We start from the raw sequence: 16,669 nt of genomic DNA, 5'->3' as shown, positions 1-16,669 counted from the left end.
ACCGAGCCGAAACTGCGACCGAGACTCGCTTGGGAGAGTCGAGCGATCGTGAATTATCACAAAGTTTAGTCCGAGAGCCATTGCTTTTAGCCGAAAAATGCGACTGCGGAGGAGATTCACTAAATATCACATCCGGAGCAAAACTACAAGGAAGGTTGAAGGACTCCAATGCCTCTTACTTCTTAACAGGAGTCGGTGACGAATCACCGCAAGAATCGAATGTCTTTTTAACGGTCGAGACACAAATCACCTCGCCTTTTGCGCACTGGCGATTGCACTTCCGAATCAGAAGACAGACGAGAATCACAAACACTAACACCTTTCCACATCTTTTTGGACGACAACCGCGAGTCGACGGAGTCGACGGCTGACCGTGGGCAAACTCCCCCAGACTCCTTACGACCTCCGGTATGTCTTCTCCCGGTTGCGGGGGAGCGGGACAGTGACCTTCGCCTCTGGGAGTCGAGGGGGAACGGACAACCGCCTCCTCAGGCGCAACATTAACACTTTGCACTGCACTAGATTTCACTGTACTATCTACGAAAGCTTTAAAAGACATTCCTAACTTCATAACTGATTCAGCTAACACTTCGAACTTTTATCCATCTTAGACTCAAGCAAGGCAATGGTGTTGGGTTCGGAAACATGGGCAACTTGAACAGGGGTAATCAAAGGAGAAGTAGGAGGACTATTAATTGGAGAAATATTCTCTAATAAAGGAGAGGCAAGAGAAGACTTATTTGTCTCCGAAGGAACAGGAGTAGTTTCTAACCTATTCTTAACTACTAGCCCTAAGAGCTGCCTTCCTCTTCCTATCTTTCTCCATTTTCCTCAGCATGCGATCTAACCGCCTTCCATCCCTGTTCATCCAATTCTTTACATTCATCACATGTCACATCCATACCATTACAATTTAGTCCTCTGCATTTAGTGCACTTAGAGTGCGGATCGTGACATAACTTAAGCTAATCTTGTTTTTGCAGCCAGCCCGCCTGCAAAACCTTACAGGCAGATGAACTAGAATCTGACATAATTAGCAATAAATGACGAAAAAGAAAAAACTGAATAGAAGATCAGCTAACTGGCAAGAAAAAACCAAAAAACTGTACATCACCAAACAAAAACCAAATCCCAAATGGCGACGCAGGAGACTGCAGCGAAAATCTCACAGGTGTTACCCCGCCGTGAGCGGCAGAAACGATTGACGGTAGAAGGCTAGCAAGTACCCAGGGTTCCCGGATGTGGGCGGGTCTTGTATCACCTATACTTAAGATAGCAACGCCGCTGGCGCCAACAATTTGAATTTCGACTGCCGTAGGTAAGAAGCTATAAGCTATGTAACTGTTCGGTAAGTCACTTATGTGAAACCTAGACTTCTTGACAGGGAGAGAGACGTCTTTCCGACGAGTTCCTCCTGCCAAGGAGCCCGCCAGCGCCGAAATCTGCGCTTGCAGTCCAGCAAGAATTCGAGCTGGAGATCTTGCAAAATCTCCACCGGAGAAGAGGCTCGAAGCCTAACTATGAGGCGAGAACTCCTGCTCCCTCCTGGGTTTCTTGATCTCTACTTCCGGCTCTTCTGGAAAAACTTCCGGGCTGGAAGGAAAGGTGCCAGGCGCCTTCCAGGCTCTCTTCAGCGGTCGCGAGAATCCGAGGCGCTCCATCCTCTTCTAGGCGAAGGTGAGGAAGAAGAAGAGAAGCATTGGCGCAATACCTCCTTCTTCGTGCGAACAAGGGCAGCCTGGGTACGAGCATCAGGATCTACCGAGGGGACGCCTGATCGGTGGGAGTTCTCCCTAACCTTCCTGCGGCTGTTGACTTTCCTCCTCCACTGGGACTGGGAGTCTGGAAGAGGTCTAGGCCTGGAAGCATTAAGGAGCCGATTCAGACGCACCCTCCACTGCACTGGGTCACTGCACAATTCACCTTCACTACTCTTACCTTGCAACGAACGAATCTTCTTTTCCATGCTAAGGATCGTGGCTCTCATGGTTGCCACTTCCGTAGTCGTATCCTTAGGTTCGATGCAGGGCGCAGGAGCTGAAACTGGAGAAGGTTCTAATGCTACAACAGGATTTTCTTCTACCTCGCTAATACGAGACTTACTAGAACTCCTAGACGAAGCCTTTCTCACCCTGTCTTTCTCTAACTTCCTCAAGTAGGAAGAAAGAGCCTTCCATTCACCCTCATGCCAACTTCTCACACTCATTACACGGGTTAACAAAAGAACATTCTTTCCCTCTAACATTTAAAGCAAACTGTGTGAGGATCTACCGTAGCTTTCGGTAGTCTCACCTTGCATTCATCCATAGAGCACACCCTAAACATAGAAGATTTCTTAACCTCTAACTCAGACATCTCGAAATCAAAGAAAAATCCAAATCAATATCCAAAAACAATCCACAAATGCGTATGCCAAGCCAACAAGATCAGGTACTTCACCGAAAGTCAGTCCAAATAAATCCACGGCAACGAGAAATTAATAAAGCTGTCAGGAGGTAACAACCACAGGTGTAGTCGTCACCGGCGACAGAAAAATTCTGACTGGAAAGGGAGATTGGTTCTTACAGCCGCCACCCAGCGGCGGGTAAGGTAGATCACCTGACCTACCTGTCGCGTGTGCCGCGAGTTTTGAATTCTGTCGTGACGTCAGAGACGTATAGCTAAGTATATATCTGACAGGAAAGTTCATGTACAAAAATGGAATGCATTGTAACCATACGAATTACAAAAACACAATTTGGAATACTCAAGTTGGATTGAAGAAGCAGAGAGTTCCACGGAAGACGTAGCTTCGGCAAATTAAGGCACCAAGGGAGCAATTGAAGACGCGTACGAACACACAAAGGCTAATTACAGGAATGAGGAGGGCGGGCGGGTAGTAGTAGTAGTAGCAAGAGCAAGCGGAAGGTAGGGGGAGTAACCCTTGTAACGGCTCTCGCCGTGGGAGGGATTTTGAAAGGAATCCTCTAATTGGCAAGAAGACCTGTTGGTAGTGGCTTCCACTCACCCTAGTACTATACCGACGCCCTTGAGGTGATCAAGCTGAGGGTAGTAACTTCAGCATACCATGCTAGCTTTTTTCTCTGGTATATTTAGGATCTATTTATACTTAGAAAAGTGAGCTACAGGAACTTTTCACCGGCAGACACAGGTCGAGCCCAGAAATCACAATTTTTGAAAGTCAAATATTGCATTTTTCCTAACTATACAAACCTGAGGTCCTTTACATAAGGAGTTACTTTCAGCGCCAGCTGGAACTCGGTCATAAGATTCTAATACCAAGGTAGTTAGGCAGTAATAGCTCGTCCGATAGGTGGGAGTCCCGCCCGACTGGATGTAAACATTTCACTTTGCTTTAGGCCCAGGAACAAATTGAGGGGTGGCATGAGGTGGGCCTATATGTAAAGGATCTCAGGTTTGTATAGTTAAGAAAAATACAATTTACTTTCAAAAATTGTGATTTGTTCCTACACGTTATACAAACCATCGGCCCTTTACATAAGGAAGACTCACTGATTGGTGGGAGGAATCTGAGTCTTTTGAACAGACTGGTGTATGCCCAACCAAGGTTCCCTCCCTGATCGTAAGAGCAAGGGGAGGGAACCTAGCCTCTGCCCGATTGATCAGAATGTGAGAACTGCAAGACCAATGGTCAGACCTCTGGACCTATTCATAAGAGGGAGGCAAGCGTGGCCTCTTATGAATAGCAAACAAGAACTTATAGTTGGAAGCAAGAAGACAAATATACATTGTTGACTTTGTCTCATGCTAGTGTCCACTTCCCCCCTTGTTAGGGAAGGGACGGATATATGCTTCTATACACTAACAAAAGGGCAAGAATGGAGCTCAGCCATATATCTTACCTGCATTGACTGCCCTTTCCAGCATGTGATGACTGTTGCTCCCTGCCTATAGGAGGAGAGCAGAACGAAGAAGGAAGAGAAGCCAGTCCCATTCTCATTCTAACCCATTCCTGCGGTCACACAAGGCAGGATGGGAACTTGTCCAGATAAAGGAGCTGAGCAAGCTATATAACCTGTTGAGCAACCACCATGGGTCCTAGGGAAAAGTGTCCCATGACCCTGGGCTATATCCCAAAGGTAGGAGGAGGTGGACAGTGTCTGGTTGGACCATCTCCCTGCCTTCCATACCTGCAACCGACAAGTTCTTGCGGAACGTAAAGGTACAACCAAGATCTCTGTCTTTGTGGGTTGTCGAAGGAAAGTACCCGTGTCAAAACTCCCTTCGGAGGATTATGCTTCCCTAATCATCTTACAAAGCCAGAAAGAGAGAGTATTCTTTGAATGCCCCCTTCTTGGTCAGCCCGGCGCTAACGAAGAGGAGTCCCCCTTAAGTCTGAGGGGACGAGCTCTCATTCGATAGTGTCTTAGCACTCTAATGGTACCAAGGAGCATCTGTCTTGCTCATTGCTACTGAAGACCTCTGGGGAGGGAATTGTAAGGACTTAAACCTATCGTCAGGGACTGAAAGATTCCGAGTCCCCGCCACGAAATCCAGGACAAAATTGAGTGTAGTCGATCCCCGTCCCCTCGAGTGGTTCACGCCTCTGGAGAAGTCGTGAAGTTCGCTCACCCTATCACTGCTGCTAGATTTAGCAGAAAGATGGTCTTGACAGTCAGATCCCTGTCTGACGACTCTCGAGGAGGCTCGTAGTTTTGCAAGTCTTTAACTCCCAAAACGAGAGTCACATCCCACTCAGGGAGCTTGAGCTCCCTGAGCGAGCAAGACCTCTTGAAGCTCCTCTTCGGAGGGACATCTTCATTGGAGAGGAGACCTCCAATCCTTGCGGTTTCAGGACCAAGGCCAGTGCTGGCCTGCCGCCCTTAACTATCGAGACAGAGAGGAGCTTCCTGGCGAATAGAGATAGGCAATCTGCGATCTGTAGATTGGCTTTGAGTGGAGAGTGACCCCGTCTACAGCACCAACCACAGAAGACGAACCACTTTCTCTGGTACATGGCTGTAGGGAACCGGATGAAGTAACCTGCCATCTCTGTTGCTACTCGGCAAGGTAAACCCCCTCACTAGCAAGAGATGGACGACAACTGCCGGCTGTGAAGACACCGGGAAGGTACTGCCAAGTGGTACCATCTACGTGCAGTTGAACCCGAAGGTTGTGCCATGGGGGAAAAAACTCCGGCGGTGCTCCAGAGAGAAGAGCCCTCAGATCAGGATACCAAAGGGCCTGAGGCCATTTGGTGGCTGCTAGGATCATCCAAACTTGCTGGTGACTAAGAGTTGTGCTGATCACCTTGCAAATCAGACAGAACGGGGAAAGGCGTAGACTTTGAGGTCGTCCCACAGGTGTTGGGATGCTCCCTCTGCAGCTGCCTATGGGTCCAGTACGACAGAGGAGAATCCTGGGAGTTTTCTGTTGTGCCAGATGGCAAACAGATCTCCTCCTAGACGTACCATAGGTCAAGCAGTCTTTTTGCCCTGTCTGGGCGAAAGAACGTTTGTCCCGTTCACCTGATTCTGGCGGCTGAGATTGTCTGCCATTCCATCCTCGTGTCTCAGGGACGTACCTGGCTGACAGCTCTATCGAGTGAACTGTAGTCCGCTCATGCACCTGCACTGTCAACCCATGCAACAGGAGGGTACAATAGGCCCTTCCGTCGTGTTGACGCATGCCATCATTGTGGTGCTAGTGCCCATCAACACCACGAGTGTCCCATCATTCGAACCTGAAACTTTAGGGGGCTGAAAAAATGCCACCTTAAAATTCAGGATGCTGATGAGAAGGTGCTTGTCATGTCGATCCTGCACTCCTGTTGTCAGTACCTATAGGTGTGCGCGCCTCTCCACTCCTTTGATGTATTCCAGGACAGAAGCATGTCCAGAGGGAGAGTGCGCATTACCTCTCATATTACGAGTTTCCTGTCGTCCCGTCACTAGGCTAACTCCTTCCTCACTTCCACTGTGAGAGATACGAGGAAGAATTGCAGATTCTGGGTTTGTGCTCTACACCCTGTAAGGGACTAATTCTCAGGGATGACAGGAGATTGATCACGACTTGCCCAAGCCACGCTGGTTGTTCCTGTCAAGACAGAAAGCAGATGAGCTGCCCTCCTGAACTTGCTGATCCATCGATCAGCCCGTCTGAGTACTTTATCCTCTGCTTGGGGAAGAGATCTGTCCTCTTGAATTTACCACGATCCTCAGATCATGACCGTGTTGAGAGAAAAACAATCTCTGCCCTTAGTAACTGGAAGTAATGACTTGCCAGTACTAACCCCTCGTTGAGATACCTCCAGAGATGGATCCCGACCGAGTGGGCCCAAGCTGATACCGGTGTGGACACTCACGTGAAAACCTGAGGGGCAGTTGAGAATCCAAAGCCAATTGCTCTGAATTGGAACCCTGTGTCCTCGAGGATAAAGTGGAGGTACTTCTAGTAGGACCGATGGAGGGTATCCAAGAATACTCATCCTTCAGGTCCACCGAAAGCATGGAATCGTTCTCCCGATGGAGGCGAGTGCGAAGCCTGCCGCCTCCATCGTGACCCGAGTTTGGTGAGCGAATCGGCTCAAGGGAGATATATACCACCGGTCTCCAGCCCCTCATAGCCTTTTCCCCCAGGCAGAGGCAGCTGTAGAAACTCGATGAAGGCTCTCGAACGATTATCACAGCCTTCTTGTTCAGCATGGTCAGCGTTCTGTGTTCCCCTCCCGGAGCGAGAGAGGAAGGTTGGGGCCCTCCTTGTGTCCCCTTCAACGAAAGCAGTCTTGGGGGCCTGAGGACTAGCTAGCCTGGCTTCGAGGCATAGCCGCAGTGCGCAAAACGGTTTGTATGTCTTAGCACCTGCCTGGAAGACAAGATGGTTGTTTCTTTATTCCTCTGCTTGTCCACCTTATCTCTGAGAAGAAAGAGAAGGCACCCAGTACACTCCGTCTTCAGACCCAATGCCGACTCTATACCAGCCACCCTGGCTATAAAAGTCCCAAACAGCGTCCTTACCCTTTCCTTTAAAGAACGCCAGGTTGGCATTGGTTGGGTAGTGCCAGTATGGGTCACGGTAGGAAAAAACCCCACCACCAGACCGACCAAGTCTCCTGAAGGCCCAGCCTTCCAAGTGAACTATCAATTCCGAAGAAGCTGCAGCCTTGGGTACTGTGCTGGATCCCAGGTCCAGCCAAGAGACCCCTGTTAGTCGGCAGAGGATTCTCTAAGGACGTAAGAAGTGCCACTGACGAGGCAGAGGAGGGGGAAGCAAACTTGTCCGATTGTTGGACCTGCACAAATTCTCCTGTCCTGCGACAAGATTGTTCGCCGGTCCAACACACTTCGTATAAGAAAGACCAGGATCACTCCCTCCGAAGGGCAATCAGCAGTAGTAACTATTGATCCTTCCCCAAAGTCACTGTGCTGACGAATCAGTGCTGTGACCTCTGCAAGGAACCCCTGCATCTCTGGAATCACTGAGTCCAGGGAAGAAAGAGCGTCAAGTCCTTCCAGGGCGATTCCTTCCCTAGCTCCTCCTCCTTCTGAAGGAAGAGCCTCGTCAGACTTCCCCCGTGATCTCCCCAAACCACTCGAGCATATGCCCACTCGGGTGCTAAGACTGTGCCGGGCACCTCTGCTCTTGTGGCTGAATCGTGGGGAGTGCAATCTCCTCGGTTCCCCTTGGTCACCACATTCCTCTCGTTGGATGGTGAGAAGATTGAAGGGCCAGTTAAGGAGGATCTGACGCTCCCGCTCGGTCTGTTAGCAGAACTAACAGCCGGTGCAGGCTGCGAGCGGTCACCAAACAGTGGTGATGATCGGCTTGCAGGTCTAGAAAAGTTTCCCCCACAGGAAAACACTCCCTCAAGGACGGTATCGACGCTCCGTACCATCTGGGAAATTGCTACTCGAGACCCAGACCGTCAGGTCACGCTACATGACCATCGATCGGGTGCAGAATAGTGTCTAATGACATGACGAGTGGGCACCGTCCTCATGACGTGTCAGTCTCAGAAGAAGCCAAAGCTACTCCAAAAGACTGACCAGGGAACCTCCTACTGGTCTCCTGCGTGCATGGTCCTTCTGGACCGTCACGTCGGCAAGGCGGAAGTCACCTGAGCAACTCTCACCTTCCCTCCATACTGTGCTCGAGACGTAATGGTGTATTGTACTGTCACGTCAGCCCTGGGATCAGGGTAATCGCTATATGAGCGATCATCGGCAAGGCGAAAGTTACCTGAGCCACTCTTACCTTCCTTCCGCACCATGCCCGAGACATAACAGCGAGTGGACTCAGTATCATCGACTCTAGCTGTACGCTCATCTGCAGGCGAGCGCACACTAGAAGCTCACTAATGAGCACCCGAGACGGTCCAAGTACCAGAGGTGAACCTCCAGAACCAGGAGCAGAAGTACCAGTAATAGCGAGAAGTCAGCCCCCGGTAGCCGAGCAATCTCTGTATGAGTGATCATCGACAAGGAAGGAGTCACCTGAGCACTCTCACCTTCCTTCCGCACTGTGCTTGAGAAGGGATGATGAGCAAACTCAGCGTCACCGACTCTAGCTGCATGCACCCGAGATGGACCTGATCCTAGAGGCAGGCCTCTAGGACTAGGAGCAGAAGAACCAGTAATAGCTAGTACCTCTGCAGTCCCTGCCCTGCACGCCCCTGGGGGCAGCGAGGCGGTTCCCATTCCGGGAGGACCAGCGGAAGGCCCACCTGCCTCAGCAGGTATGATGAAACAGGCCCTTAGAAGTCTAAAAAAAAAAGCAAGACTTCTTAGGGGGGGCGGGAGACCGTCTTCTTCTTCCTCGGCAGGGAAGCCTCAGAAGTCGAAGTATAGGAGGCGGCAATGACGACGACGAAAGGAGAAGGAGAGAGAGACAATAATTTCTTTCGCTTCTCTTCGACCTCTACTTCATCAGCTTCATCATCATGTCAGATATCTCTACCATCCAGGGCATCTTCAGGTGGAGGGTTTTTACCTTAGAGTTTACCCACCAGCTGGGGAGAGAGGACGACAGCCTGGAGGAGGCGGCGGTGGAAATTTCCCCTCCAAAAGTATGTGGCACTGAATACGACATAGCAGAGGGAATCATAGACGTCACATGCTGGGTGGGGTACACCAAAATATGGTGGGGCCAGATACACAGGCACTGACATGGTCACTGTCATCCTGCTCTTTCCCATGAGTACAGGGGCTGCCGAAACATGGTTCAGGGGCCCCTGGAGGAGGGGGTGCCAGGTAAGCCCAAATACACCACACCTGCCTGTTCACGATGGGCGAGGTCAGACACCCACCTGAGGGAGCATAAGACGTATGAGTAAGGAAAAAAACACAATTCTCGAAAAGAAACATTAAATATTTTTCCCTAACTCCATACACCCGAGTTCTTCTACATAAGGAATTATTACCGCCAAATTACAGGATCGAGGGTTTACAAAACTGTAGAACAACTCTCATTTTTTCACATAAATATTGGGTAATCACATCTGCCCCCTCCTCCTCCTCCTCCTCTACGCGTGATGAATCAAGCGAAGAAGCGGGAGTAAGCAATTACCCAGAAAGAAAGTATTAACTTATCACACTCACACTTTCAGTAATTGACGAAAATTCCGCAATTCCCGCCTCCCATTTCATGCACTGAAAGTAATTTCTTTTGTAAAAGACTGCTGGTTTGTATAACGTGCAGGAACAAGTAAAATTTCTATATGAGCAAAAGGTCAACGTGGAAAACAAAAAGCACGACTCCCAAAGTAACTTTTATTCATTTTCGTCATCATCATCATCCAGGTATAAGTCTTCTGTATCCTCATCATCACTGTTTAAGTTGTTAATGATAGGTCCCACAGGCTCCTGAATGTTATCTGATAACCAATATCCATCCTAAACTCTTGAGATTGTTTCACTGCAGACGCCCAAACCCTATGAGTGACCAAAAGCTTGGCTTCTTGCAGTCTTGCCTGCAGGTCTGCCCGGGTGAATCGATGTAAGGATGAACAGACATGACGTTTCATGCATGCCCATACCTGCTCAATGGCATTGAGTTCTGGGTGGGCAGGTGGCAGGCGGACCACCTCATGGCCCCACTCTCGGATGATATTGTCCACGGTGTACTGTGGTTTTGGCCGGTACTTTTGGCATCTGAGCAGCAGCTCTGGTCTTGTGGCACCGTCTGGGACACTGATTCTGCGCCTCTTCAGCCAAGTAATAAGGTCTGCTTTCTTGGTTGCCGTAGTAGGACATCGACATGCGTCTATCAGCTGGCTGTGATAAGGTGCATTGTCAAATACCAGCACCGATGGTTCGGGCAGCAATGGTAGAAGCTGAGTTGTCAGCCAGCGTATGAACAGCTCGCCTGTCATTTCTCCGTGGTAATCACCACTAGTACTCTTTGCAGGGTAACAAAGGAAAGAGTCTTCAATAAATCCATTTGCTGTGCCAGCTGCAACCACCACGAAGCGCTCTCCTTCGCCAGATGGTACCTGTCGGCTATGCATGGCACTGGTAGCAGGCTGTGTGGTGTCCACCCACTCCCTGCTGTGGCTCATTCTTGTGGTGAACCATGTCTCATCAACATATACTATCTGCCTCCCTTCTTCTCGGTGGCGCCTCAGAGCCCGGAGAGCGCCAATCCGACGGCAAACCACATCAAGGGATTCTTTTGCAAGATACATCTTTCGTTGAGAAGTTTTGTACTTGAATCCCATATCTTGCACGAGCCGCCACACCGATATCTCAGAGGTTGTTTCCGGGATAATGGTGGCTGTTTTCAAATCTTCCTTTAGAGTTCTGACAGTAAGAACTTGCTTTGCTGCAAACTTGTCATGAACAAAGCGGCGAATGACACCCACTGTAAAATTATCTAAGGCTTGTGGTGTAGGCATTGCTACCAGCACACTGAGGCGAGCTCACTGATCTGTTGCGCTGGACAATCTTCCTCACAGCATGTGACGTCTTACCCATGCTATTTGCCACACGGTTGTTGGGCCTGTGTGGATAAAGACCAGTATTTAGCCAATGAATAAAAATGCTTTATATAACATACTTTGTTTTTCGTATGCACACGGCCATGTAAAGTATTGATAACGATATTATTAATCATAATAATCACAATTTCCATCATAGTTTATCATTATTCTTGTTATTATCATAATCATCATTATTGTTATTCGTCATACTTCAACGAAAAGGACGGGGATATAGAATATGCATAAATACATATGCCGTATACATACACGTATTTACACACATATAGTACATACATAAATACACATACATATAATGCATAAATGAGATATTGTGTGTGTGTGTGTGTGTGTGTGAAAAGTTAGAGGTCTTGATATAAAAAATATTTTCATACTCCTCATTCGAGTATTACCCCTATAAAGGTCAGCTTTGTTCTTGTCTAAATTGTTTGTTGCTTGTGTATCACCTTCTTAAGCACTTACCTCTTAATATTTAGCATATGATGCTTACGATTTTTTCTTTGTTGCATACTGCAAAAACATGCAACATGAAAGCAGTCTTGCAGCCACGAGGACAATTTGCTAGGCTTGCCATAGGTGTAGCAGCAGTCACGTATAACCTGGCTTTGCCCTGTTGTCGGCAACTCGGCGATGTTTACTATTATGCAAGGTTACCAGGTATATCGGGCTTAAATATCTTGCCAAACACATCTAAATGATTGTATTTTCATTTCAATATGATTGTGTTTCACCAGCTCCAAAATTTTGTATAACTGACCAAGAAAATGTAAATAGAAATTGGGTTATAATTGCAATGTATTCCTATAGTCAATGTAAAATTGTACAATGAAAATAGTAATACATATTGCCATATATACATTTACCAAATTCCTTTGCTATAATGTTGCCATATTTATACAGTATACCAAATTCTTATTCATTACCTGTGGTATCACCAATGGAAACCGTAATATTACAGCAATTCTCAACCACCATTGGAAACCGTAATATAGTAATTCTCAACAATTTTCAACAATGAGGGTCAAATATTTGTCTACAATCATTATTACACTACTGGGAACACTGCTATTAACCCTGATGTCATACTTTATGTCACAACTAGCCTCCCTATGGGTGCTTACTAAATTTAGCTAAGTTTCCCTTGAAATTTCTGTGATTTACTCCAATAAGTGCCTTAATTATCAACATTAGACATCAATGCATATATTTGCCATTCAGGCCGTGGCTTCAAATAGTTACTTCCAAAATACAATCCATATCCGATGCTTTGGTAAGATTTTATTGATGAAAACCAATTAGACAGTCCTGAAATGCACAGTACAGTGGTCCCCCATGTTCGTGGGGGATGCGTACCAGACCCCCAACCCCCCGCGAATGTTTAGAATCTGCGCATAGTTGGAACCCCTATAAAAACGCTGAAAATGGCCTATTTTGGTAGGTAAAAGAAGAAAAATCCACTAAAAATTTGTATACCTGGTTTTTTTTAATAGTTTTATCACAAAAAAGTGCATTTTATGATGAAATTGATAAAAAACCAGGAATTTCTGGATATTTCTCAGAGAAAAATGCCGCGAATTGCCAAATTTCCTGCAAATAATGGGTAGATATGGTCCAGAGAGAAATCTGTGAATCTGCGAATCCACGAATAGAACGCGAATACAGGGGCCCACTTTAGTTACCAAATAAGATCCTGGCTAAAGAAATAGTTAACGGCAACTAAAAAATACCTAATACTACAAATAAATTCAAATTTTTATCGCTTGTAAAACTCATGTGAAAAAAAAAGTCTGATATAAACACATAAAATGAGATAAATCCAATAGAAAACCAGTCCACAAAAGCATACAACTCAAGAATCACATAACTAACAACACTGCTGGGCCACATTTTGAGGCTACCTTGTATAACCAAAGTTTGGTGACCCTTGGAAAATTTAAGACATGAATAGTATAGGCATTCAGTGTAAAATTATGAGGTTTGTGATAATCATTATTTATACCTGAAATGGATTCCCTTTAACAGTGCTGCTAAGATTGTCATAACTAAAAGTTTAATACATATTGAAACTTGATGCAGAACCATTACTCAAAATGGGGATAAATACAATTTTTGTATCTAGCCTAATGACCATAAGGTTAATCAGCAAGCCTTGCACAAAAAGCCTGTCTGAAAAAAAAAAAAAAAAAAAAAAAAAATTAATGATGAGCACAACAAAATGCAAACCTGTCCAAAATAGGAGGTTAGCATTTGTACCTCCAAATAACACCTGAAGGGTAAAAGAGGCTAACCTTTGATGAACCACAGAATCTAAACAACTAACCATCAACCTCACATCTTTATCTCAAGTCTTTGGACAACCTTGAATTCACTCATAGTACAACTAGAGTAATGAAAGAAAGTTGTTTAAAGAAAGACTATAGGGTAACTAAAGGAGTCAAGTGTGAGTGACATAAGACATGAACTAAAGAAGCTGCCATGATAAAAACTGACCTGTAAACAAAATAATTTAAAATGACGAGATAGTGGAGTTAGCTCTAGAAGTAACAACCTCTAGTACTACATCTGTACCAAATCTATGTATTCCTGACCTCGTCCATAGCCATGCTTATTCTTGACCTCTCAATTGATAACTATTATTTTTCTCCGAATTTTTCAACACTAACAGCATGTATGGCTCTGCCTCTGGACTATCTAATGACCCAACAAGGAATCAGCAAGGATGATGTCTTCTCAAACTAAAGGATTAATACAAAATATAAATCAGTGTTATACAAACACAAACTCCATGGTTAGGGATGGAAAAAACATGGTCTTTGTTTATGTGGTGAGGGTTTCCTTGACTGCTTTGGTTGTATGTACAATATTTTGTCCTTGACTGATGTAGTGTTTTTCATTTATTAAATATAACATCTTTCATGCTTGTTTTTCATTTATTAAATATAACATCTGCCATGCTTGTTTTTATTTCTTATAGTATTTCTTACTACTACAAGCAACTGAGGGTCCTGTCTCATGTAAGCTAGTATAAATGTATTGAAACAGGTGGACTGACTGGTGTTATGAAATGGCCTGGTTTGGCAAGGGCTTCTCCCATGATCTTCTTGAAACAATGACAAACAGTATTTGTCCATTATATTTGAAGGAGACAGGAGACAGAGGAAGGGGTCAGAGTGGAGCCACTGATAAGCAAAGTTGAAGTACCTTTTAGAGAAACTTTCCTAAAATGGATGAAATAGTCCAGCTTCTCACGAATTTTTAAAATACATAATCTGTATTCTTCATAGGTATACATGACAAAGTCCATCATATAGGAGTATTTCTCAGTGCAACCTAGTCAGTTGTTGAAACTCATAACAAGGTGGCTAACTGATAATAAGTTGGGAGAAAACCCCATTCACCTGCTGTATCACTGAGCACTTTTCCCTTTGGCATCATGGGCTAAGCAGAATGAATGAGACAGGATTGTGATTTGTTCCTAAGACAATAAACCACTGTCTTTTATGTAAGGGCCTCGCTCCTCATATAGGAGGTCTCAAAAATGACTTACTTCATCTGGCATAGGGACACCAGAATGATAGGGCCATGATCCCGAGTCAGAAGGTTCTGGAATCTTGCTCATACAGGAAATTCTCAGAGAATAGTGTGACCCCTTGTGTGACAAGTTGGATGGCAGCTAAAATATGATATTGTAATGATACAATTAAGTTTGTTCATACTTACCTGGCAGATATATATATAGCTGATAATTTCCGACGACCGACAGAATTTAAAACTTACGACACACGTAGTGGGAGTCAGGTGGTTAGTACCCATTCCCGCCGCTGGAGGCGGGTATCAGGAACCATTCCCATTTTTTATATTCATAATTTTTATTTTCCACTGTCTCCTGAGGGGAGGTGGGCGGGTAATTAATTATATATATCTGCCAGGTAAGTATGAACAAACTTAATTGTATCATTACAATATCATTTTGTTCATGCAACTTACCTGTCAGATATATATATAGCTGAATCCCACCTTTGGTGGTGGGAGAGACAGAAATAGAGGATTTAGGAAACACATATATGCAGATATTTGATATCTTGTTCCTTACCTGTTAGCATAGCTGGCTTCGTGATTACTGCCACGTAAGTCTGCTTGTGCTACTAGAGTTGCCAGCAAGGTAGAGACCTATGAAGCTGGTGCACTCCAGATGATCTGTCAACAGGGGCGAGACCACGACGTGACTAGACCATGGACCATACTAATGAGGGCAACGAGACAAAAAAATACCACCACCTGGCTTAGTTTACCAAAAGGTATCCCACTTAAACTAAGCTAATGGAAGGGAGACCCGCCCCAGGCGGTCACCCCACAACCATAAACACAAATTAAAAACCCCCCTAATCCTAAAGGATAGGATGAGTGTTTACCTCCTGCCCCCAAAACAGTGTCTGCAGCAAAGTATGGTCCGAGGAGAAGCAATTTTCGTATCCACTTTCACCTCCCGCAGGTAGTGTGAAGCGAACACCGAATTGCTTCTCCAAAATGTGGCATTCAAATATCTTTGAGCGCCATATTTTTGTGAAAGGCTACCGAAGTAAGCAGTAGCTTCTTCACCTCGTGAGCTTTTACTTTCAGAAGCTTCAAATCAACTATCACTACACTTATTATGCGCCTTCTTGAATCGTATTCCTGATGAAGAACGCCAGTGCGTTTTTCGACATAGGAAGATCAGGTTTCCTCACTGACACCACAAATTGTCCGATGAACCTCTGCAAGCTTTAGTTCTCTGCAGATAGAACTTTAGAGCCCTGACAGGACACAGGAATCTCTCACATTCATTTCCCACTATATCTGACAACCCTTTTGATTTCAAAGGTCCTCGGCCACGGGTTGGAAGGATTCTCGTTCTTTGCTAAGAACATGGGACTTAAAGAACAAATCGCACTACTGTCTGAAAAGCCAATCTGCTTGCTAATGGCCTGAATTTCGCTAACCCTCTTCGCGTCGCCAAGAGCGGTTAGGAAGATCGTTTTCTTCGTCAGATTCCTGATAGAAACTGAATGAAGCGGTTCGAAGTGACTCGACATCAAAATATTTGCACCACATCCAAGTTCCACGAGGGTACTTTAGGCTGGACTACCTTCTTAGTCTCGAACGATCTAATGAGATCATGAATGTCTTTATTATTAGTGCAAATCGAGTCCTCTGTGCTAAAGACTACAGAAAGCACGCTCCTGTAGCCTTTAATAGTTGGAACAGCCAACTTCACTTCCTCTCTCAGATAAAGAAGGAAGTCAGCTATCTGGCTCACAGAGGTTGTGGTGGAGGAAATGCCCTTCTTCCTGCACCAGGATCTGAAGACAGCCCACTTTCGATTGGTACAGAGCGATTGAGGAGGGCCTCCTTGCGGTGGCAATCGCCTTCGCCACAGGTCTTGAAAAACCCTCGCTCTGGCCAACTTCTTGATAGTCTGAACGCAGTCAGACTCAGAACGGGGAGGTTTTTGTGGTACCTCTCGAAGTGGGGCTGTCTGAGTAGATCTTTCCTTAAGGGCAGAGTCCTCGGAAAGTCTACCAGGAAAGGACATCACTCTGTGAACCAGTCGGCTGCCGGCCAGAAGGGGGCGATGAGTGTCATCCTCGCTCCTTCCGATACCGCGACTTCTCATCACTTCCCCGAGGATCTTGAGCGGGGAAAAGCGATATGTCTAGACCCGACCAACTCCAAAGT

The 16,669-nt window shown here is 46.0% G+C and overlaps 1 protein-coding gene across 1 annotated transcript; it reads right to left on the bottom strand.

Annotated features, from left to right (window-relative positions):
• Positions 1-9,714: 9,714 nt before the first annotated feature.
• On the bottom strand, positions 9,715-10,976 carry LOC135202086 (uncharacterized). The gene has a single exon (XM_064231339.1). The coding sequence runs from the start codon at positions 10,850-10,852 to the stop codon at positions 9,791-9,793; it is 1,062 nt and encodes a 353-aa protein (XP_064087409.1). The 5' UTR covers positions 10,853-10,976; the 3' UTR covers positions 9,715-9,790.
• Between the last annotated feature and the right edge of the window lie 5,693 nt (positions 10,977-16,669).

Source organism: Macrobrachium nipponense, chromosome 30 (genome assembly GCF_015104395.2).
Source record: "Macrobrachium nipponense isolate FS-2020 chromosome 30, ASM1510439v2, whole genome shotgun sequence".
Taxonomy (NCBI): Eukaryota; Metazoa; Arthropoda; class Malacostraca; order Decapoda; family Palaemonidae; genus Macrobrachium; species Macrobrachium nipponense.
This window is presented reverse-complemented; position numbering and strand designations above follow the sequence as displayed.

Excerpts from the sequence above, each read along its gene's own strand:
- LOC135202086 (XM_064231339.1), bottom strand. The coding sequence starts at position 10,852 with ATGCCTACACCACAAGCCTTAGATAATTTTACAGTGGGTGTCATTCGC.